A 22,144-nucleotide genomic window follows, 5' to 3' on the forward strand; every position below is an offset into this window, starting at 1 on the left:
GGGCGGTGACAGAGCTGCATGTGCAGCTCCCATTTTGACGCCTCGGACCACGCCCCTCTTTGTTTCGTCTTTCTCACTGACCAATGGGCTTGAAGTGTGGCGACCACGCCCACCCAGCCCCTCCGAGTTCTGCCCTGAACCTGCGTCTCCTGGCTCAGTCACACACCTGCGCGGTAGCTGCCGGGAGCAACTTGCGTTGGTTGCCGGGATCATGGTGATGTGGCCCCCCTCCCTCGCCCCCTCCCCGCCCCGCGATGTCGGAGGAAACCAGACAGAGCAAGCTGGCTGCGGCCAAGAAAAAGGTAAAACGTTGGGGTCGCGCCCCCCCGGCCCAGCCCACTGCCCCTCTGACAGCCGGTCCGTGGCGGGGTCTGTGTGGCTCCTCAGACACTCGGGTTGAGCCCCAGCACTTCTTGGCTTCCCCCACCCAAGTCCTCTCAACCAGCACCACCCCCTCAGCACCCAGCCCCCGCCCTGGCTTGTCGCCCCTGGGTGACTTTGGGCCATTGGCTCCTGGGGCTCCTCGGCCCAGCCTCAGACCTCGTCTCCAGCCTCCTGCCTTAAAAACGGCAGTAGCCCTGAGACAACCACTTCTCAGGGTTGTCACTCAACTGAGGATGTGAGTCTTGGCTGGCCAGGCTGCTGGGGGCTCGGGGGCTAAGGGGCAATGGGGGGTGGGGGTTGGGGATCCAGAGGACAATGGAAGATGGTGGAAGGGAGTGTTAGATACTGGTCAAGGATTCTGGGTCTGAATGCTCCCTTTCCCTCTGCTAGGGATATAATGTAAGGCAAACTGTTCAAGCTTTCTGGGCCTCTCTCTCCACATCTGTAAAATAGATGGGGCTGATGTTTTACTTACAAAGTTTGAGAGTTTTTGCTGTTCTCGTATTAATCCAGAATACAGGGTCTTGTAACATTCATAGTCGCTGGTATTTGCGACTTCCTCATCCCCGGCCTCAGGAAAAGCCAGGTCAGCGAGAGCAGCCCGGCCATCGGGCTGTGCCCTTAGGAAGCCCCAGGCACTGGGATTCAGCCTTGGCTCTGGATGACCTCAGAAAAGTCACAGCCTCCCCTGGGCTTCCGTTTCAGGCTGTCAGATATTATTGGATTGGAACAGTGTCTTCTAATTGTTGAGCTGTAGCCTCCCTGTTCAAGAGAACCCTTCTGCAGATGTCTGGTTTTAACATGGAGAGTGGAGGTCGTGTCTGGGGGAGGGTCTGAGAGCCGTGCTGGTCAGTGACTGCGCTTCCTGTGACTCTGGGGCCTGGGGACTTTTCCCTCTGTCTGGCGAGGCAGCAATGGCCAGTCTGAGAGGATGGCCTGGGGGCCACGGTTTGGATCTCTGCTCTTCCTCAGCCTCCGTTTCCTCACTCCACCTCTTCCTTCCCCGACATCCTCGCCTCTCTCTAAGCCACGTCTTGTGGGGAGCAATCCGGACTAGACTGAGTTACTGGAATTAAGACTTATTCTATGCATCTGCTCTCCCACAGTATGGCGCTGGGAGAGAAGTAAACAGCTTCCGCACAGCTGCCTCCAGTTCAGCTAATAAACTGTAGGACTTGCTCCTGATTGGAGGAGAGCAGTGTACTTGGCGTGTGGGCAGCCGAGTTAGGATTGGCGGAGGAGGACTATAAAGGAGGAGAGAGACGGCATGCACCAGGAACATCTAAGGGGAACATCTAAGGGGAACATCTAGCTGAAGGAACACCTGTGCAGCCCCCGAGAAGAGCCGGCCGGCGGTGTGCCGCTCCCCTGCGGAAGTGGGGAATGTGGCCAGGGGGAACTGCCCTTCCACGGAGGTGGAAGGGACAGTAGCCAACCCAGGAAGAACCAGCAGCAAACCCAGGGAGGGCCGAGCAGACGAAAGAACAGCGCAGGGTCCTGTGTCGTTCCTCCACGAAGAGGGGGAGCGACATAATGGTGCCGTGACTCGGATAGGAAACTTAGGATGGATATGAAACTTAGGAGGGAAGAAATGGGAAGAAGTGGAAAATATCGGAGAGAGAGACTAGCAAACAGCCTAGGGAAAAGCCGGACGAAAGAGGTGCCGGAAGAAGCTATTGAAAGCCTAGGCATAGACTCAGATACGGACTACGGGGGGAAGCTGGGAGAAATCTCTAAGGTCGAAAGCGAAAGTGAAAGCTAGAACAAACAGACTCGGATGCGGACTGTGGGGAGAGGCCAGGAGAAATGAGGGAGGAGTATTGTTGGAAGAAAGCTTGGGGAAACATACCGGGTAGGAAAAAATGTTAGGGAAATTGAAGCCGCGGGGGGCAGGCCGAGGCGGAAACGAAAGCCACTTTGGGATTCTCAAGTTAGCCCGGGAATAGGGGGCGAAAAGTTGAAACCAGAAGCTGAAACGTAAGCCAGATTGGGATCCGTCTGATTAGCCCGGGGAGCAAAGGACGGGAAGCCAAACCGTGGGGCGGAGACGTAAGCTGGGTTGAATTCGCCAGGCTAGCCCGGGGAACTTAGATTGAATGCTAGTGGCGGACACGTAAGCTACGCTGTGTGACTCGCGGAGGCTGCCGCGCGCAGACAGAGCGTGCGGGGCTCAAGTACATAGGGAACGCGGGGCTGGCGCGAGGCCGTGGTTCAGACGCGAAAGGGTTAAATGCGAGACCGCGGAGTGTGCGCGCAAAGCCGAGCCGCGCAGATGAGAGAGGCGCGGGCTGAAGCGGCTCAGAGCCGGCGAGGCGCTGAGAAGCAGCCTCGGGGCGGAGCCCGCTGGCGGAGTGAGGCGCCGGGAAGCCGCCGGCAGGGCGAGGCGCCGGGAAGCTGCAGGGATAGGAGAAATAGAAGTTTAGAAGTAAAGTGAGAGAAATAGGAATGCTGGAAGATGGAAGTAAAATGGGAGAAGTAGGAATGCCCGGAGATAGAGAAATAGAGAAATAGAAAGGCCTCCCCTCAACATGGCAGTGAGAGAGCTTGGATTCGGTCTGCCTGATTAAGTGAGGCGATGAGCACCTGCGGCGGCTAGCAGCTTATGCGCCGCAGGTCACCGAAGACAAGCACGAATTAACATCAGAAAGGCCTCCCCACAATACAACAATTAGGAGGCTTGGATTCGGTCTGCCTGATTAAGGCGGTAAGCGCCAGCAGGCGGCTCGACCAGAGTATGAGCCGCAGGTCACCGAACACAGGCACGCATCAGCGCCTAAAAACCTCCTCACAACATGGCGAAGAGAGGACCCGGATTCGGTTTGCCTGATTGATAGGACTTGTAAGAACCTGTGGCAACTCTAGCAAGCAGAGCAGAGTGTGTGCCACGGGGCACCGAAGACAGGCGCGTATCAACACCAAAAATAAAAAGAAAGGGGGATCTGTGGGGAGCAATCCGGACTAGACTGAGTTACTGGAATTAAGACTGATTCTATGCATCTGCTCTCCCACAGTATGGCGCTGGGAGAGAAGTAAACAGCTTCCGCACAGCTGCCTCCAGTTCAGCTAATAAACTGTAGGACTTGCTCCTGATTGGAGGAGAGCAGCGTACTCGGCGTGTGGGCAGCCGAGTTAGGATTGGCGGAGGAGGACTATAAAGGAGGAGAGAGACGGCATGCACCAGGAACATCTAAGGGGAACATCTAAGGGGAACATCTAGCTGAAGGAACACCTGTGCAGCCCCCGAGAAGAGCCGGCCGGCGGTGTGCCGCTCCCCTGCGGAAGTGGGGAATGTGACCAGGGGGAACTGCCCTTCCACGGAGGTGGAAGGGACAGTAGCCAACCCAGGAAGAACCAGCAGCAAACCCGGGGAGGGCCGAGCAGACAAAAGAACAGCGCAGGGTCCTGTGTCGTTCCTCCACGAAGAGGGGGAGCGACATAATGGTGCCGTGACTCAGATATGAAGCCTAGGCAGGGCTTAGTGTCGTTCCTCCACGAAGAGGGGGAGCGACAACGTCTCTGTGTCTTCTCCTGCCCTTGTTTTCCCCTTTTCACCGTCTCTAGATGCAGGACATACTGAAGGTGCTGGCGTCTGACCTTAACCATTCCAATGGGGTAGCGCTGCCCCATAGGACAAGTGGAAGGGGAGGCAGTGCCAAGACCCCCTCTCTGGCTTGCTGCCTCCCAGGTGTGCATGTCCCTGAGGCTTGTCTCATATGGTGGAGACTGCCTCTGGCTTGTTTTAAGTTGCTGCCATTAACCCTCGGCCTGCTTATGTCTGCTTCCTCCCCTGCTTGGCTAATTGCATTTTTCCCTTCCCTTGTGTCTTTTATCATCTTGGAGAGGGTAAGGCACACCTCAAAGATTCAGTAATTTGGGAATAACTTTCAGAGCAGGTCTGTAGGGTTTTGGGCTTTGAATGTCCAGTGCAGTTAGACCAGGAGAGATTTGAAAAAATACAAATGCTGTTACATTTTGCCCTCTGGGCAAGTAGACCAGATGGAAGTAAGTGATTTTTCAACTTGATGAATTCCATTTTGGTTTGAGAGTGAGAAGATAGAATTAAGAGAAAATGAATTGGCTTTATAATCACAAGGATGGAGGTTAGCTTTTCAGAGGAACTAACCGGCAAGGATGTGAGGCTACCCAGACAGACCAGTGCTAGGACACTCTGCCTGCCCCTCGTCTCTTTGACAAATCAGATGGGGCACTCAACCATGTTCACTGGGCCCGTGGATGGCAAAGGCATTGGATGCACAGTGGTGGAAGTAGAAGAACAAGACAGGAGGTGCCATGGGGGTGGCAGAGTGCTCTGAGGGGGCAGGGGAAAGGCGGCAATAGGCCAGCTGCATGGCTAGGTGAGGGAGGTGGGTTCCGAATGGACTTGTGGCTGGAAAAGGTGGCATTTGAGGCCAGTGTGAAGATTAAAGGTGGGTAATATTCATCCACGTGGCGAGTGGGGGAGGCAGAGGGAGCGATGAGGTCATAGGCAGCATAATGAGGTCATAGAACACCTTCCAGGGCTGCAGCGAGCCTGAGTTGGGGGAGGGGCAGGGCACAGGCACACGGGGCTAGGTAGGCCATAACCTGCAGATAATGTTGGCACTTCCTGTCTAACTGCCCCAGGGCCTTCAGCCCAGCCAGTGTAGCAGGGCTGATCTGGGGATGGGCCTAGGGAAAGGGACAGATGGCTGGTCGACCATCATGGCGGCTCCCACCCAGGAAGGTCTGGCCAGGGGCCATGACTCACTCTGCAGCCTCAGAGGAGACAACAAATGACATAGTCTGGGCAGGGCCCAGGCACAGAGAAGTCCTGACAGCTGAAATTTGACTTCGAGTAGCTCAGTGTACTTGAGCCATCACAGGGTCTCCAAGGGCTGGCATGAGGAGGAAACTGCAGTCAGAGCTGGAGCTAGGAATCGGACTAAGGCATTCTGAAGCCAGGTGCAGGCTTCTCATCTGGTGTCGACAGCCAGGCAAAGATCCACCTTCAGACTGAAAGCCAGGTGCACACTTCTCATCTGGTGTCCTGACACCGAGGCAAAGCTCCACCTTCAGACTCCAAGTGAGGTGCAGGCTTCTCATCTGGTGTCCTGACACCCAGGTGAAGCTCCCCCTTCAGACTGAAAGCCAGGTGCAGGATTCTCATCTGGTGTCCTGACACCCATGCGAAACTCCACATTCAGACTGAAATCCAGGTGCATGCTTTCCATGCGGTGTGCTGACACCGAGACAAAGCACCACCTTCAGACTGAAAGCGTGGTGCAGGCTTCTCATCTGGTATCCTAAAACCCACGGGAAGCTCCGCCTTCAGACTGAAAGCCAGGTGCAGGATTCTCATCCGGTGTCCTGATACACAGGTGAAGCTCCACCTCCCAATGTGAAGCAAGGGCAGGCTTCTGATCTGGTGTCCGGACACCCAGGCAAATCTCCACCTTCAGACTGAAAGCGAGCTGCAGGCTTCTCATCTAGTGTCCTGACACCCAGGCAAAACTCCACCTTCAGACTGAAAGCCTGATGCAGGCTTCTCATCTGGTGTAATGACACCCAGTCGAAGCTCCACCTTCTGACTAAAAGCCAGGTGCAGGTTTCTCATCTGGTGTCCTGACACCCAGGCGAAGCTCCCTCTTCAGACTGAAAGTGAGGTGCAGGCTTCTCATCTGGTGTCCTGTCACCCAGGCAAAGCTCTCACCTCAGATTGAAAGTGACTTACAGGCTTCTCATCTGGTGTCGTGACATCCAGGCGAAGCTCCACCTTCAGACTTAAAGCGAGGTGCAGGCTTCTCATCTTGTGTCCTGACACCCACGTGAAGCTCCACCTTCAGACTGAAAACCAGGTGCAGGCTTCTCATCTGGTGTCCTGACACCCAGGCGATGTGCCAATTCAGATGTGATGCGAGGTGCAGGATATCATTCGGTGTCTTGATACCCAGGCGAAGCTCCCACTTCAGATTGAAAGCGACTTGCAGGCTTCTCATCGGGTGTTTTGACATCCAGGCGAACTCCACCTTCAGACTGGAAGCCACGTGCAGGATTCTCATCTCGTGTCCTGACACCCAGGCGAAGCTCCACCTTCAGACTGAAACCCAGGTGAAGGCTTCTCATCTGGCATCCTGACTCCTAGGCAAAGCTCCACCTTCAGACTGAAAGCCAGGTGCAGGCTTTTCATCTGGTGTCCTGACTCCCAGGCGAAGCTCCACCTTCAGACTGAAAGCCAGGTGCAGGCTTCTCATCTGGTGTCCTGACACCCGTGTGAACCTCCGCATTCACATGTGAAGCTAGGGGCAGACTTCAAATCTGGTGTTCTGACACCCAGGCGAACCTCCACATACAGAATGTGAAGCTAGGGGCAGACTTCTCTTTTGGTCTTCTGACAATCATGTGAAGCTTCACCTTCAGACTGAAAGCCTGGTGCATGCTTCTCATCTGGTATGCTGACACCCACGTGAAGCTCCGTCTTCAGACAGAAAGCCAGGTGCAGGCTTATCATCTGGTGGCCTGACATTCAGGCAAAACTCCACCTTCATACTGAAAGCCAGGTGCAGGCTTCTCATCTGGTGTCCTGACACCCGGGTGAACCTCCCCATTCAGATTTGAAGTTTGGGGCAGGCATCTCATCTTGTGTTCTATCACACAGGTGAAGCTCCACCTTCAGACTGAAAGCCAGGTGCAGCCTTCTCATCTGGTGTCCTGACACCCAGGCGAAGCTCCACCTTCAGACTGAAAACCAGCTGCAGGCTTCTCATGTGGTGTCCTGACACCCAGGCAATCCTCCACCTTCAGAGGTGAAGGAGGGGCAGGCTTATCATCTGGTGTACTGACACCCAGGTGATGCTCCACCTTCAATGTGAAGCGAGGGGCAGGCTTCTCATCTGGTGTCTTAACACCCAGGCGAAGCACGACATTCAGACTGAAAGCCAGTTGCAGGCTTCTCATCTGGTGTCCTGACACCCAGTTGAAGCTCACACTTCAGATTGAAAGCGACTTGCAGGCTTCTCATCTGGTGTCCTGACATCCAGGCGAAGCTCCACCTTCAGACATGAAGCGAGGTGCAGGCTTCTCATCTGGTGTCCTGACACCCAGGCGAACCTCCACCTTCAGATGTGAAGTGAGGGGCAGGCTTCTCATCTGCTGTCCTGACACCCTGGCAAAGCTCCACTTGTGCACGTGATGCGAGGTTCAGGCTTCTCATCTACTGTTGTGACACCCTGGAAAATCTCATATCCTGATGTGAAATCAGGTGCAGGCTTCTCATCTGGTGTCCTGATGCCGAAGAGAAGCTCCACCTTCAGACTGAAAGTGAGGTGCTGGCTTCTTATCTGGTGTCCTGACACCCTGGCAAAGCTCCACCTTGAGACAGAAAGCCAGGTGCAGGCTTCTCATCTGGTGTCCTGACACCCAGGTGAACCTACACCTTCAGACTGAAAGTGAGGTGCAGGCTTCTCAACTGTTGTCCTGACACCCAGGCGAAGCTCCACCTTCAGATATGAAATGAGGGGCAGGCTTCTCATCTGGTGTCTTTACACCCAGGCAAACCTCCACCTTCAGACTGAAAGCCATGTGTAGGCTTCTCATCTGGTGTCCTGACACCCTGGCAAAGCTCCACCTTCAGACAGAAAGCCAGATGCAGGCGTCTCATCTGGAGTCCTGACACCAATGCCAAGCGCCACCTTCATATTGAAAGGCAGGTGCAGGCTTTCATCTGGTCTCCTGACACCCAGCAGAGCTACACATTCAGACTGAAAGCCAGGTGCAGGATTCTCATCTGGTGTCCTGACACCCAGGGGGAGCTCCACCTGCAGATGTGAAGTGAGGTGCAGGCTTCTCATCTGGTGTCTTGACACCCAGGCAAAGCTCCACATTAAGACTAAAAGCTAGGTGCAGGCTTCTCATCTGGCATCCTGACACCCAGGCGAAGTTCCACCTTCACACTGAAAGCCTGGTGCAGGCTTCTCATCTGGTGTCCTGACACCCAGATGAAGCTCGACCTTCAGACTGAAAGCCAGGTGCAGGCTTCTCATCTGGTGTCCTGACACCTAAGCGAAGCTCCACCTTCTTACTGGAAGCGAGGTACAGGCTTCTCATCTGGTGTCCTGACACCCAGGTGAGCTCCACTTTCAGACTGTAATCCAGTGCAGGCTTCTCATCTGGTGTCCTGACACCCAGGCAAAGCTCCACCTTGAGACTGAAAGTGAGGTGCAGGCTTCTTATCTGGTGTCCTTACACGTAGGTGTGCAACACTTTCAGACTGAAAGCCTGGTGCAGGCTTCTCATCTGGTCTCCTGACAACCAGGCTAACCTCCACCTTCAGACTGAAAGCCAGGTGCAGGCTTCTCATCTGGTGTCCTGACACCCAGGCGAAGCTCCACCTTTTGACGTCATGTGAGGTGCAGGCTTCTCAGGTGGTGTCCTGACAGCCTGGCAAAGCTCCAACTCCAGATGTGAATCCAGGTGCAAGGTTCTCATGTGGTGTTCTGACACCCAGCCGAAGCTCCACCTTCAGATGTGAAGTGAGGGGCAGGCTTTTCATCTACTTTCGTGACACCCTGGCAAATCTCCACATCCTGATGTGAAATCAGGTGCAGGCTTCTCATCTGGTGTCCTGATGCCCAAGAGAAGCTCCACCTTCAGACTGAAAGCGAGGTGCAGGCTTCTCATCTGGTGTTCTGACATCCAGGCAAAGATCCACCTTCAGACTGAAAACCAGGTGCAGGCTTCAAATCTGGTGTCCTGACACCCAGGCGATCCTCCACCTTCAGATGTGAAGCTAGGGGCAGGCTTCTCATCTGGTGTACTGACACCCAGACGAAGCTCGACCTTCAGACTGAAAGCCATGTGTAGGCTTCTCATCTGGGGTCCTGACACCCAAGCGAAGCTCTACCTTCTTACTGGAAGCGAGGTACAGGGTTCTCATTTGGTGTCCTGACACCCAGGCAAAGCTCCACCTTGAGACTGAAAGTGAGGTTCTGGCTTCTCATCTGGTGTCCTGACACCGAGGCGAACCTCCATCTTCAGACTGAAAGCCAGGTGAAGGCTTCTGATCTGGTGTCCTGACACCCAGGCGAACCTCCACCTTCAGACTGAAAGTGAGGTGCAGACTTCTCATCTGGTGTCCTGAAACCAAGCTAAGCTTCACCTCCAGATGTGAAGCGAGGTGCAGGAGTCTCACCTGGTGTCCTGTCATCCAGGCGAAGCTCCACCTTCATACTGAAAGCCAGGTGCAGGCTTCTCATCTGGTGTCCTGACATCCAGGTGAGCTCCACCATCAGACAGAAAGCCAGGTGCAGGCTTCTCATCTGGTGTCCTGACACCCAGGTGAACCTACACCTTCAGACTGAAAGTGAGGTGCAGGCTTCTCAACTGTTGTCCTGACACCCAGGCGAAGCTCCACCTTCAGACATGATGCAAAGTGCAGGCTTCTCATCTGGTGTCCTGACATCCAGGCCAAGCTCCAGCTTCAGACTGAAAGTGAGTTGCAGGCTTCTCATCTGGTGTCCTGACACACAGGCGAAGCTCCACCTTCAGATTGAAACCCAGGTGAAGGCCTCTTATCTGGCGTCCTGATACCCAGGCGAAGCACCACCGTCAGAGTGAAATCCAGGTACAGGCTTCCCATAGGTGTCCTGACACCCAGGTGAAGCTCCACCTTCAGAATGAAAGCAGTTGCAGGCCTCACATCTGGTATCCTAATGTCCACGGGAAGCTCCAACTTGAGACGTGAAGCCAGGTGCAGGATTCTCATCTGGTGTCCTGACTCCCAGGCGAAGCTCCCCCTTCAGACTGAAAGCCAGGTGCAGGCTTCTCATCTGGTGTCCTGACATCCAGGCTAAGCTCCACCTTCAGCCTGAAAGCCATGTGCAGGCTTCCCATCTGGTGTCCTGACACCCAGGCAAAGCTCTACCTTCAGACTGAAAGTGAGGTGCAGGCTTCTCATCTGGTGTCCTGACACCCAGTCGAAGCTCCACCTTTTCACATCATGCGAGGTGTAGGCTTTTCATCTGGTTTCCTGACATCAGGCGAAGCACCACCTCCAGACATGAAGCGAGGGGCATGCTTCTCATCTGGTGTCCTGACACCCTGGCAAAGCTCCAACTCCAGATGTGAAGCCAGGTGCAGGTTTCTCATCTGGTGTCCTGACACCCAGGTGAGCTCTACCTGTAGACTGAAAACCAGGTGAAGACTTGTCATCTGGTGTCCTGACACCCTGGCGAAGCTCGACCCCCAGATGTGAAGCCAGGTGTAGGCTTCTCATCTGCTGTCCTCACACCTAGGCCAAGCTGCTCCTTCAGACTGAAAGCCTGGTGCAGGCTTCTCATCTGGTGTCCTGACAACCAGGCGATGTGCCAATTCAGACATGATGCAAGGTGCAGGATATCATCCGGTGTCCTTACTCCCAGGCGAAGCTGCACCTTCTTATTGGAAGCGAGGTACAGGCTTCTCATCTGGTGTCCTGACACCCAGGTGACGCGCTACCTTCAGACTGAAATCCAGTGCAGGCTTCTAATCTGGTGTCCTGATACTCAGGGGAAGCTCCACCTTCAGAATGAGAGCCAGGTGCAGCTTCTCATCTGGTGTCCTGACACACTGGCAAAGCTCCAACTCCAGATGTGAAGCCAGGTTCAGGGTTCTCATCTGGTGTTCTGACACCCAGGCGAAGCTCCACCTTCAGATGTGAACGGGAGTCAGGCTTCTCATCAGGTGTCCTGACACCCAGGTGAGCTCAACCTTCAGAATGAAAGCCAGGTACAGGCTTTTCATCCGGTGTCCTGACTCCAAGGCGAAGCTCCACCTTCTTACTAGAAGCGAGGTACAGGCTTCTCATCTGGTGTCCTGACACCCAGGCAAAGCTCCACCTTCAGATTGAAAGCCAGGTGCAGGCTTCTCATCTGGTGTCCTGACACCCTGGCGAACCTCCACATACAGATGTGAAGCTAGGGGCAGACTTCACATCTGGTGTTCTGACACCCAGGCGAAGCTCCACATGAGACAGAAAGCGAAGTGCAGACTTCTCATCTGGTGTCGACACCCAGGCAAAGCTCCACCTTCAGACTGAAAGCCAGGTGCAGGCTTCTCATCTGGTGTCCTGACACCCAGGCTAAGCTCCACCTTCAGACTGAAAGCAATGTTCAGGCTTCTCATCTGTTGTTCTGATACACAGGCAAAGCTCCAACTTGAGACGTGAAGCCAGGTTCAGGCTTCTCATCTGGTGTCCGACACCCAGGTGAGCTCCACTTTCAGACTGAAAGCCAGGTGCAGGCTTCTCATCTGGTGTCCTGACATCCAGGCTAAGCTCCACCTTCAGACTGACAGCCAGGTGCATGCTTCTCATCCGGTGTCCTGACACCCAGGCGAAGCTCCACCTTCAGCCTGAAACCCAGGTGAAGGCCTCTCATCTGGCGTTCTGACACCCAGGCGAAGCAACACCGTCAGAGTGAAATCCAGGTAAAGGCTTCCCATGTGTTGTCCTGACACCCAGGCGAAACTCCACCTTCAGACTGAAAGCCAGGTGCAGGCTTCCCATGTGTTGTCCTGACACCCAGGCGAAACTCCACCTTCAGACATGATGCGAAGTGCACGCTTCTCATCTGGTGTCCTGACACCCAGGCGAACCTCCACATGCAGATGTGAAGCTTGGGGCAGACTTCTCATCTGGTGTTCTGACACCCAGCGAAGCTCCACATTCAGGCGGGAAGTGATGTGCAGACTTCTCATCTGGTGTCCTGACACCCAGGAGAAGCTCCACCTTCAGACTGAAAGCCAGGTGCAGGCTTCTCATCTGGTGTCCTGACACCCAGGCGAACCTCCACCTTCAGATGTGAAGTGAGGGGCAGGCTTCTCATCTGCTGTCCTGACACCCTGGCAAAGCTCCACTTGCACACGTGATGCGAGGTTCAGGCTTCTCATCTACTGTCGTGACACCCTGGCAAATCTCCACATCCTGAAGTGAAATCAGGTGCAGGCTTCTCATCTGGTGTCCTGATACACAGGCGAAGCTCCACCTTCAGACTGAAAGGCAGGTGCGGGCTTCTCACCTGGTGTCCTGTCATCCAGGCGAAGCTCCACTGTCAGAGTGAAAGCCATGTGAATGCTTCTCTTCTGGTGCCCTGACACCAATGCAAAATTCCACCTTCAGACTGAAAGCCAGGTGCAGGCTTCTCATCTGGTGTCCTGATACACAGGCGAAGCTCCACCTCCCGATGTGAAGCGAAGGGCAGGCTTCTCATCTGGTGTCCGGACAACCAGGTGAAGCTCCCCCTTCACACTGAAACCCAGGTGCAGGCTTCTCATCTGGTGTCCTGACACCCAGGTGAAGCTCCACCTTCAGACTGAATGCCAGGTGCAGGCTTCTGATCTGGTGTCCTGACACCCAAGCGAAACTCCAAATTCAGACTGAAAGCCTGATGCAGCCTTCTCATCTGGTGTAATGACACCCAGTCGAAGCTCCACCTTCAGACTGAAAGCCAGGTGCAGGCTTCTCATCTGGTGTCCTGACACCCAGTTGAAGCTCCCAATTCAGATTGAAAGTGACTTGCAGGCTTCTCATCTGGTGTCCTGACATCCAGGCGAAGATCCACCTTCAGACTGAAATCGAGGTGCAGGCTTCTCATCTGGTGTCCTGACACCCAGCAGCGCTCCACATTCAGACTGAAAGCCAGGTGCAGGCTTCTCATCTGGTGTCTTGACATTCAGCCGAGCTCCACATTCAGACTGAAAGCCAGGTGCAGGCTTCTCATCTGGTGTCTTGACATCCAGCCGAGCTCCACATTCAGACTGAAAGCCTGATGCAGGCTTCTCATCTGGTGTCCTGACACCCAGCAGCGCTCCACATTCAGACTGAAAGCCAGGTGCAGGCTTCTCATGTGTTGTCCTGACACCCAGGTGAACCTCCACCTTCAGACTGAAAGCCTGGTGTAGGCTTCTCATCTGGTGTGCTCACTCCAAGCGTAGCTCCACCTTCTTACTGGAAGCGAGGTACAGGCTTCTCATCTGGTATCCTGACACCCAGGTTACCTCCACTTTCAGACTGAAAGACAGTGCGGGATTCTCATCTGGTGTCCAGAAACCCAGGCAAAGCTCCACCTTCAGACTGAAAGCCAGGTGAAGACTTGTCATCTGGTGTCCTGACACCCAGGCGAAGCTCTACCTTTTGACTTCATGCGAGGAGCAGGCTTCTCATCTCGTGTTCTGACACCCTGGCAAAGCCCCCTCTCCAGATGTGACGCCAGTTGCAGGGTTCTCATCTGGTTTCCTGACACCCTGGCAAACTCCAACTCCAGATGTGACGCCAGTTGCAGGGTTCTCATCTGGTTTCCTGACACCCTGGCAAACTCCAACTCCAGATGTGAAGCCAGGTGCAGGGTTCTCATCTGGTATTATGACACCCAGGTGAGCTCAACCTTCAGATGTGAACTGGTGGCAGGCTTCTCATCAGGTGTCCTGACACCAGGTGAGCTCCACCTTCAGACTGAAAGCGAGGTGCAGGCTTCTCATCTGGTGTCCAGACACCCAGGTGAGCTTGACTTTCAGACGGAAAGCCAGGTACAGGCTTCTCATCTGGTGTCCTGACACCAAGGTGACCTCCACTCTCAGACTGAAAGCCAGGTGCAGGCTTCTCATCTGGCGTCCTGACACCCAGGCGAAGCTCCACCTTCATACTAAAAGCCAGGTGCAGGCTTCTCATCTGGCGTCCTGACACCCAGGCGAAGCTCCACTTTCAGACTGAAAGCCAAGTGCAGGCTTTTCATCTGGTGTCCTGACACCCAGGCGAAGCTCCACCTTCAAACTTAAAACCAGGTGCTGGTTTCTCATCTGGTGTCCTGACACCCAGGCGATCCTCCACCTTCAGATGTGAAGCTTGGGGCAGGCTTCTCATCAGGTGTACTGACACCCAGGCAAAGCTCCACCTTCAATGTGAAGCGAGGGGCAGGCTTCTCATCTGGTGTCCTTATACCCAGATGAAGCTCAACCTTCAGACTGAAAGCCCGGTGCAGGCTTCTCATCTGGTGTCCTGACACCCAGGCAAAGCTCCACCTTGAGACTGAAAGTGAGGGTCAGGTTTTTCCTCTGGTGTCCTGACACCCAGGTGAGCAACACTTTCAGACTGAGAACCTGGTGTAGGCTTCTCATCTGGTCTCCTGACACCCAGGCTAACCTCCACCTTCAGACTGAAAGCCAGGTGCAGGCTTCTCATCTGGTGTCATGACACCCAGGCGAAACTCCACTTTCAGACTGAAAGCCAGGTGCAGGCTTCTCATCTGGTGTCCTGACACCCAGTTGAGGCTCCACCTTTTGACGTCATGTGAGGTGCAGGCTTCTAATCTGGTGTCCTGACACCCAGGCGAACCTCCACATACAGATGTGAAGCTAGGGGCAGATTTCACATCTGGTGTTCTGACACCCAGGTGAAGCTCCACATTCAGACGGAAAGCCTGGTGCAGGCTTCTCATCTGGTGTCCTGACACCCAGTCGAGCTCCACCTTCAGTCTTAAAGCCCGGTGCAGTCTTCTATTTTGGTGTCCTGATGCAGAAGAGGAGTTCCACCTTCAGACTGAAAGCGAGGTGCAGGCTTCTCATCTGGTGTCCTGGCAGCCTGGTGAAGCTCCACCTTCAGATGAAAGTGAGGTGCAGGCTTCTCATCTGGTGTCCTGACATCGAGGCGAATCTACACCTTCAGACTGAAAGCCAGGTGCAGGCTTCTTATCTGGTGCCCTGACACCCTGGGAAACCACCTCCAGATGTGAAGCCAGGAGAAGCTCCACCCGCAGACGTGATGCGAGGTGCAGGCTTCTCATCTGGTGTCCTGACACCCTGGAATTGCTCCACCCCCAGATGTGAAGCCAGGTTCAGGCTTCTAATGTGGTGGCCTGATGCCGAAGAGAAGCTCCACCTTCAGACTGAAAGCGAGGTGCAGGCTTCTCATCTGGTGTCTAACACCCAGATGAAGCTCCACCTTCAAGCTGAAAGCCAGGTGCAGGCTTCTCATCTGGTGTCCTGACACCCAGTAGAGCTCTACATTCAGACTGAAAGCCCGGTGCAGGCTTCTAATCTGGTGGCCTGATTCCCAAGAGAAGCTCCACCTTCAGACTGAAAGCGAGGTGCAGGCTTCTCATCTGGTGTCCTGACACCCAGGCGAAGCTCCACCTTCAGACTGGAAGCCAGGTGCAGGCTTCTCATCTGGTGTCTAGACACCCTGGGAAACTCCACCTTCAGATGTGTAGCGAGGGGCAGGCTTCTCATCTCGTGTCCTGACACCCAGGCGAAGCTCCAACTTCAGACTGAAAGCCCGGTGCAGGCTTCTCATCTAGTGTCCTTTCACCCAGGCGAAACTCCACCTTTAGACGGAAAGCCTGGTGCAGGCTTCTCATCTGGTGTCCTGACAACCAGGTGAAGCTCCACCTTCAGACTGAAAGCCAGGTGCAGGCTTCTCATCTGGTGCCCTGACACCCTGGGAAACCACCTCCAGATGTGAAGCCAGGTGCATGCTTCTCATGTGGTGGCCTGACACCCTGGGAAACTCCACCTCCAGATGTGAAGCCAGGTGCAGGCTTCTCATCTGGTGTCCTGACAACCAGGCAAAGCTCCATCTTCAGATTGAAAGGCAGGTTCAGGCTTGTCATCTGGTGTCCTGACACCCAGGCGAAGCTTCACCATCATTGTTAAGCGAGGTGCAGGCTTCTCATCTGGTGTCCTGACGCTGTGGGGAAGCTGCGCCTTCAGACTGAAAGTGAGGGGCAGGCTTCTCATCTGGTTTCTTGACACCCAGTCGAAGCTCCAGCTTCAGACGTAGAATTGTGACCTGGTTGTTCACAAAGTAATCACAGTAGATAGATTCAATTTTTATTTACTTATTTATGTATTTGAAAACTCAGTTATAGAGAAGCAGAGATAAGAGAGAGAGAGAGACAGAGAGAGGGAGAGGGGGAGAGAGAAGTAGTCCATCCCCTGGTCCACTCTCCAAAGATATAAGTGCAGAGTCAGCACGCCTTTTCCTCATCTATAGGCTTTGCAGCCTGGACTCTAAGGAGGCAGCCAATTGGAGTTTTCAGAGGCCAGGGCTGAAGGGTTCAGAGAGCAGGCAGCAACTCCCTGCCTCCACTCAGCTCCTCTGGCTGCTGTCACTTGTTCAGCCATCTTGGCTGTATGCGGCCGTCTGGCCTGCTGACATGAGGTGGTCTTTAGAGCCAGATGCTTGGACCGAGAGTTAGGCCTGAGCCTGGGGAGAAGCTGGATGGGGCTGGCCGAGGGAGGGGGTCCCACTGGGGAAGAAGGAGGAGAGGCTTCTCCACGGCTCCAAGCACTAGATCCCCGCATTGTTCCCTAGCAGTTTTTCTGGCAGTGAGGCGCCATGACCTCCATGTGCCAAATCAAAGAGCAGACATCTTACCTGTGATTTCCTGGCTTCTTTTGGTAGAGTAGGTGTTTCTGGAGCTGCGAGATGGGGCTGAGAGGTATGCCCATGAGGCGGCTGTGGTTGATTTTATCTCCAGAAAGCAGGGAGGGGCTTCTTGGACAACATTTCTCCTTGGAAAGGCCTGAATCAGAGAAATACAGCTGATGGTTGAGGCAGAGAGGAGGGCAGGGAGAAAGGGCAGAGAGCAGGAGAGGGCAGCAGCAGAGTACTACCTGGAGGGAGCCCCGTCACCACCAGCAGCCTCGGCCCAGCAGGGGCCTAGAGTTAGGGTCACTGTGCAGCAGAGACTGGCTTTCTGGAAGAACACTGCCGTGCTGCTTGATCTTGGTGCCCGTTCCTTCTGCCTGCTGCAGCTGCCAGAGGTCAGAGCCCTTGCTGAGGTCCAGGGAGAATCAGGACCTTGTGTCCACAGAGGTCATAGCCCCCTTCCTTTGAGCTTTGGCCACCTGAAAAGATGCCACGTGTCCCCAAGCCTGGGCAAGCCATTCCCACAACCCCTGTGGTTCCCAGCATGTATGACTGTCACTCTGACTGCTACGACATCTTCCTACCTGCTCTGTGCCCTTGTGTCCATGGCAGCGAGGCACCTCCTCTCCTGCATGGCCCCCTAACCCCCTGCTCTGTTCCCTGACAGGCGCCCAAAGACTGCACTGCTCCTGCACCACCCTCTGCTGATGCCACTGTGTTACCTGGTGGTGTAGCGCCCCCTGGTGCTAGTCTACCTAGCATGACACCAACTCGGGTTTCTGCCTCTGTCCTTGTGCCTGCTACCCCTGTATGCTTGTACCATCTCCCTTCCCAGAGGACTGCGCCTGCTGTGCCTTCTCTTCTCCTTTCTTCCAGCAGCTTGGTTCCCAGTGCCAGGCACCCTTCCCAGCACTGGGGGGGGGGGGGAGGCCAAGACAGGGCTTTCTCTTGAGCTTGTGGCAGTGGCAGGTTGCTGGAAGGAGATGGGCTCCTGCCACCCTGAGTGGTTCTTACTGGAAATCAGGTGATCACTCTCTCTTTGTTCTCCCTCAGATCCATGATGCTGACCATGGCCCTGTCCTCATAGATGAGACCAAGTGAGTGTCTTCCTGTGCGGGCAGCAGTCCCTAAGCCATGGGAATGAGGGCAGGCCACGGCCCAAGGACCTCTTTTGCATCAAGCCCCTGCACCCCTGACCTCTGCGTGCCTGTCCCTAGGACATTGTCCTCCACGGAGAGCCTGCGTCAACCTGCTCGGCAGCTCAATGGTCTTGTCTCCGAGGTACCCCAGACACTGGGACTCAGGAAGAGAGGAGAGAGAGGAAAGGACAGAAATGGAGGCTGGGATTCCTGAGAGATGGGGAGATCCTGGGAGAGACTGACCTGCTGGGCTGTGTTGGGCAGGCTGGGTGTTGGCTTCTTCTTGGAAGCCATACAGATGAAGGACGTGGCCATGAGAACGGTGACAATGTATCTCAGTGCAGGAAGCATAGGGAGAGCATCACTCAGGAAGGGAGGGGTATGGTGATGAGACCCAGGAGAAGCTGGCATAGAGGGTGATGAGAGGAAGAGGCCAGGCTGGGCAGAGGAGTTGCCAGGTGGAGGTGGGAGGAGAGGTAGTCTGAGGGTAGGCATAGAGGGTGATGAGAGGAGAGGCCAGGCTGGGCAGAGGAGTTGCCAGGTGGAGGTGGGAGGAGAGGTAGTCTGAGGGTAGGCATAGAGGGTGATGAGAGGAGAGGCCAAGCTGGGCAGAGGAGTTGCCAGGTGGGGGGGAGGTAGTCTGAGGGTAGGCATAGATGAGAGGAGAGGCCAAGCTGGGCAGAGGAGTTGCCAGGTGGAGGTGGGAGGAGAGGTAGTCTGAGGGTAGGCATAGAGGGTGATGAGAGGAAGAGGCCAGGCTGGGCAGAGGAGTTGCCAGGTGGAGGTGGGGTGGAGAGGTAGTCTGAGGGTAGGGACTTGGCGGTGGAGGATGTAGCATCTCCATGGGAGCTCTTGTCTCTTCTAGTCAATGTCCTACATCAATGGAGAGGGCCTCACATCTTCCTACATGAAGGATCTGGAGGTGAGTGGCTCTGTAGGGCCAGCCCCCCTCTTCTCCCACAGCAGGGGCTGAGTGCCCTGCTACCAGCTGAGACAGCCCGTGCCACCCCAGCCCTAATGACTGCTCTCTCTACCTCTCCTCAAACCCTCCTGCAACTCCTCCTCTCTGCATGCGCCTCAGAGCCGGTACCAAGAGCTGGCAGTAGCCCCAGACTCCAGCTATCTAACAAACAAACAACTCAGTAACACCATAGAGGAATTGGTAAGAGCCCAGTGGGGTCCCCTGATTCCATGCTGCCCACCCTGGGCTTCTGTTTCCCCGTGGGCTCTGAAAAAAGGGGCTGGGGGCCCCCTGGTGCTGAGGGAGAGTGGGGTGCTGGGTGGGCCAGGTCTCAGCTGGAGGGACCCCAGAGCGTGGAGCGTGCAGCATGGCTCTCATCCTGTTGCTGCCCTCTCCGCCTCCTCTCTTCTCCAGACACCCCTGCTTGCACCCTGGCCACACAGCCCTGGGATTGTGGCCTCTCATTCAGCACTGGCCATGAGACTCGTGTCCCCATCCTGACTCAGGCCCTGACCTGAGCTTTGAGTTTGGACAAGCACCTCTCCACCCTGGGCTTGAGTTTCCCAAGGAGGTGGAAATGGCAGTTGTCAAAGGTCTCTTTTAGCTCTAAGAATCCAAGATTTCCAGGCTCCCTGGGACGTCAACCTCAGGGAGAGAAGGGATCTTACCTGTGCTTTTCATTCCTGTATCCCCGCTGATAAGAGCAGCCCCAACCCCTATGTAGCACGTGCTGAGCTGTCGAACGATGCGCACACCCCTGTAAATCCAAACCTAGCGGAAGGCCTGTCTTTTCTCACATTCTGTTTCTGGAGGCTCACCTTACTGTCCCCTAAGAAGAATCCCAATTCAGACGCGGTTCCATAGCTGTGAGCAAAAACCAGCAAAGACCCACATGCTCTTTCCTTGGGAGCCTCGGGACAGGCCCTGTGCCCATAGGGTCTGAGAATGTGCCAATCCCACCCTGGCCCCCTGCGCACCCCCTCTTGCTCTGGGAGTGGAGTAGAGGGGACATCCTTAGTCACCTTCCTTTCTTTGACTCTCCCCACAGAAACAACAGCAGCATTGGTTTAGAGGGAGGCAGTGGCCCCTGCTCATGGCTCTTTTCTCTGTGCTCTGGGCAGCTCTGCATGCTGAGGGAGGAGAAGGAGTGCAGTCTGAGTCAGGTGCGGGAGCTGGAGACCACCTTGGCCGAGCTCAAGAGCCAGATGGGTAAGCAGGGGCAGACGTGGCCTGGAAGCTCCAGTAAGAGGTGTTGTGGCAGAGGGAAGCAGGTCTGTGCCGGTGGATGGCGAGTCTTGTTATCTCTTTGAGCATAGGAGACCTCATCTGTAAATAGGGGTGGTGCACCCACTGTCCACTATGCACGGTCAAGCACTCTGTGTCCTGGCTTGGAAGGGTAATGACCATCTGAATATAGAAAGTTGTTAGCCAAGAAGCCAGCACCGGGGTGGGGGCAAGCCATTGGCCTGAGGAGCTAAGGACCAAAACAGGAGCTTTTTGAAAACCCAGAGGCTGGGGCCCTGATGGCTGCTTCCTTTCTCAGCTGAGCCTCACACCCCAGAGTCCCCAGCTTTCCCCGCAGGGCCGGTGGCGGTGGAATAGCAGCTGCAAGCTCAGGCTGAGCAGCTGCAGAAGGAGCTGGAGAGCCTGGTGGGACAGCTGCAGGCCCAGGTGCAGGACAACGCAGGCCTGAGTCGCCTGAACCAGCAGCAGGAACAGCGGCTGCTGCAGCTGGAGCGGGAGGTGGAGCTGTGGGGCAGCCAGGCCGAGGAGTGCAAGCAGAGCGACCGCGTGACCATCAGCCGTGCACTCCTGCAGAACCGGGAGCTCAAGGAGCAGCTGGCCGAGCTGCAGGATGGCTTCGTGAGACTGGTGTGTTCGGCCTCCCTGGACAAGGCCTCTGGTACAAAACACTTCCCTCTAGGCCTTCACTTCCCCCCCACACCAAAGGGGACGGTGATGACCTAGGCAGGTGCCCTGTGAGCCAGGACCCTGCTCAAATGTCTGTTGGAGGAGAGGGGCTGAGTTTCCAGCCCTCCTGGCACTGTGGGAGGTGGGCACCTGGTGCTGGGATCCGGATGCAGCCACTTTGGGTGGCAACGGATTGCTTCTCTCTGTGCAGAGCAATGACAACATGCGGCTCACCCTCTTGCTGCAGGCAGAGCAGGGAACTCGGCCAGCTGCAGGAGAAGCTGGGGGAGCTGAAGGAAATGGTAATGCTCAGCCTGACTGTGAAGGACTGGGCCATGGGGACAAGTCTCTGGGGAGGGCAGTGCTAGGCCCAGGAGGGAGGCTGCTCCAGTCTGGAGTGACAGGTGACCTCCATATCGACTGTCCTGCCTCTCTTAGGGCTGGTAGCCCCGGGCTCCTCCCGGGGCCTAGACGTCATTGTCCCATGAGAGGCGTGTCACCCAGCTTCACTGGTCACTACACAAAGGCTACCCTTTGCTGAGCCTCAGATTCCCGACAAAGGAACTTAGCATTTTTCCTTACACAGGTGTTGAGGATGAGCTGAGATTGTGCATGTAAAGTATTAGGCACGAGTGTTCCCCTAGCAGCTGATGCCTTCCCTCTCGTGTGTGGCCTCAAGTTAAAGTGATGGGAAAGAAGGGGATGAGGTGTGAGGCTGGGTGCAGGAGACATGGGGCTCTGGGCCACTCTCCTGCAACCAGTGGAATTGGTTAGCAAGCCACCACCTGCCCTCATGCTCCCCCCACCCACCTTGGTCTTCCGCAGATGGAGCTGAAGAGCCAGGAGGCTCAGGGTCTGCACCAACAGCGCGACCAGTGCCTGTTCCACCTGCAGCAGCACGTGGCCGCCTACACACAGCTGCACTTTGAGAAGAAGGCGCTACACAAGCAGAACCCTACTGTGCAGCAGCTCAGGAAGCAGCCACAGGAGATGCAGAACCCCCAGGAGTGCCCAGGCTTGGGCACCAACCACTGCATCCCCTTCTTCTACCGGGCTGACAAGCATGACGACATTATCGTCTAACACCAGATGCCATCAGCCCGGAGAGCCCCAACCCAATCCTCGCCACTCCACCCCTGCTAGCCACCCTATCCCCTGCTGTTCCTTCCCAGTTCCCTTCCCTCCTTAGCCAGAACCCCTGATGGGGAGAGAAAGGCCTCTTTAGGCTGCCTCTCTGGAGGACCCCAGGGGCTCCTGGGGCCTCCTCATTTCCAGCTCCATCTTTAGAGGCCATGACCAACACATGCAGCATTTGTGTGGCCCCCAGAACAGCCAAGACCAGGGGGTGCTCAACCACTTGGGCAAATCAGCCAG

The 22,144-nt window shown here is 55.4% G+C and overlaps 1 protein-coding gene across 1 annotated transcript; it reads left to right on the forward strand.

Moving 5' to 3' along the window:
• The first annotated feature begins 254 nt into the window (after positions 1-254).
• LOC149120282 (golgin subfamily A member 2-like) lies at positions 255-21,853 on the forward strand. Its single transcript, XM_089321934.1, has 9 exons — positions 255-302; positions 898-1,092; positions 17,813-17,856; positions 17,977-18,040; positions 18,764-18,820; positions 18,980-19,060; positions 19,981-20,068; positions 20,472-20,815; positions 21,596-21,853. The coding sequence occupies exons 1-9, from the start codon at positions 255-257 to the stop codon at positions 21,851-21,853; spliced, it is 1,179 nt and encodes a 392-aa protein (XP_089178060.1).
• The last annotated feature ends 291 nt before the right edge of the window (positions 21,854-22,144 follow it).

Source organism: Oryctolagus cuniculus, chromosome 19 (genome assembly GCF_051225735.1).
Source record: "Oryctolagus cuniculus isolate XC-2025 breed Fujian yellow rabbit chromosome 19, ASM5122573v1, whole genome shotgun sequence".
In the NCBI taxonomy this organism is placed as follows: domain Eukaryota; kingdom Metazoa; phylum Chordata; class Mammalia; order Lagomorpha; family Leporidae; genus Oryctolagus; species Oryctolagus cuniculus.

Coding starts and splice junctions, on each gene's coding strand:
- LOC149120282 (XM_089321934.1), top strand. CDS start 255: ATGTCGGAGGAAACCAGACAGAGCAAGCTGGCTGCGGCCAAGAAAAAG. Junction 17,857..17,976: donor GTCCTCATAGATGAGACCAA/GTGAGTGTCTTC, acceptor GCCTGTCCCTAG/GACATTGTCCTCCACGGAGA. Junction 20,816..21,595: donor CCCCCACACCAAAGGGGACG/GTGATGACCTAG, acceptor GGTCTTCCGCAG/ATGGAGCTGAAGAGCCAGGA.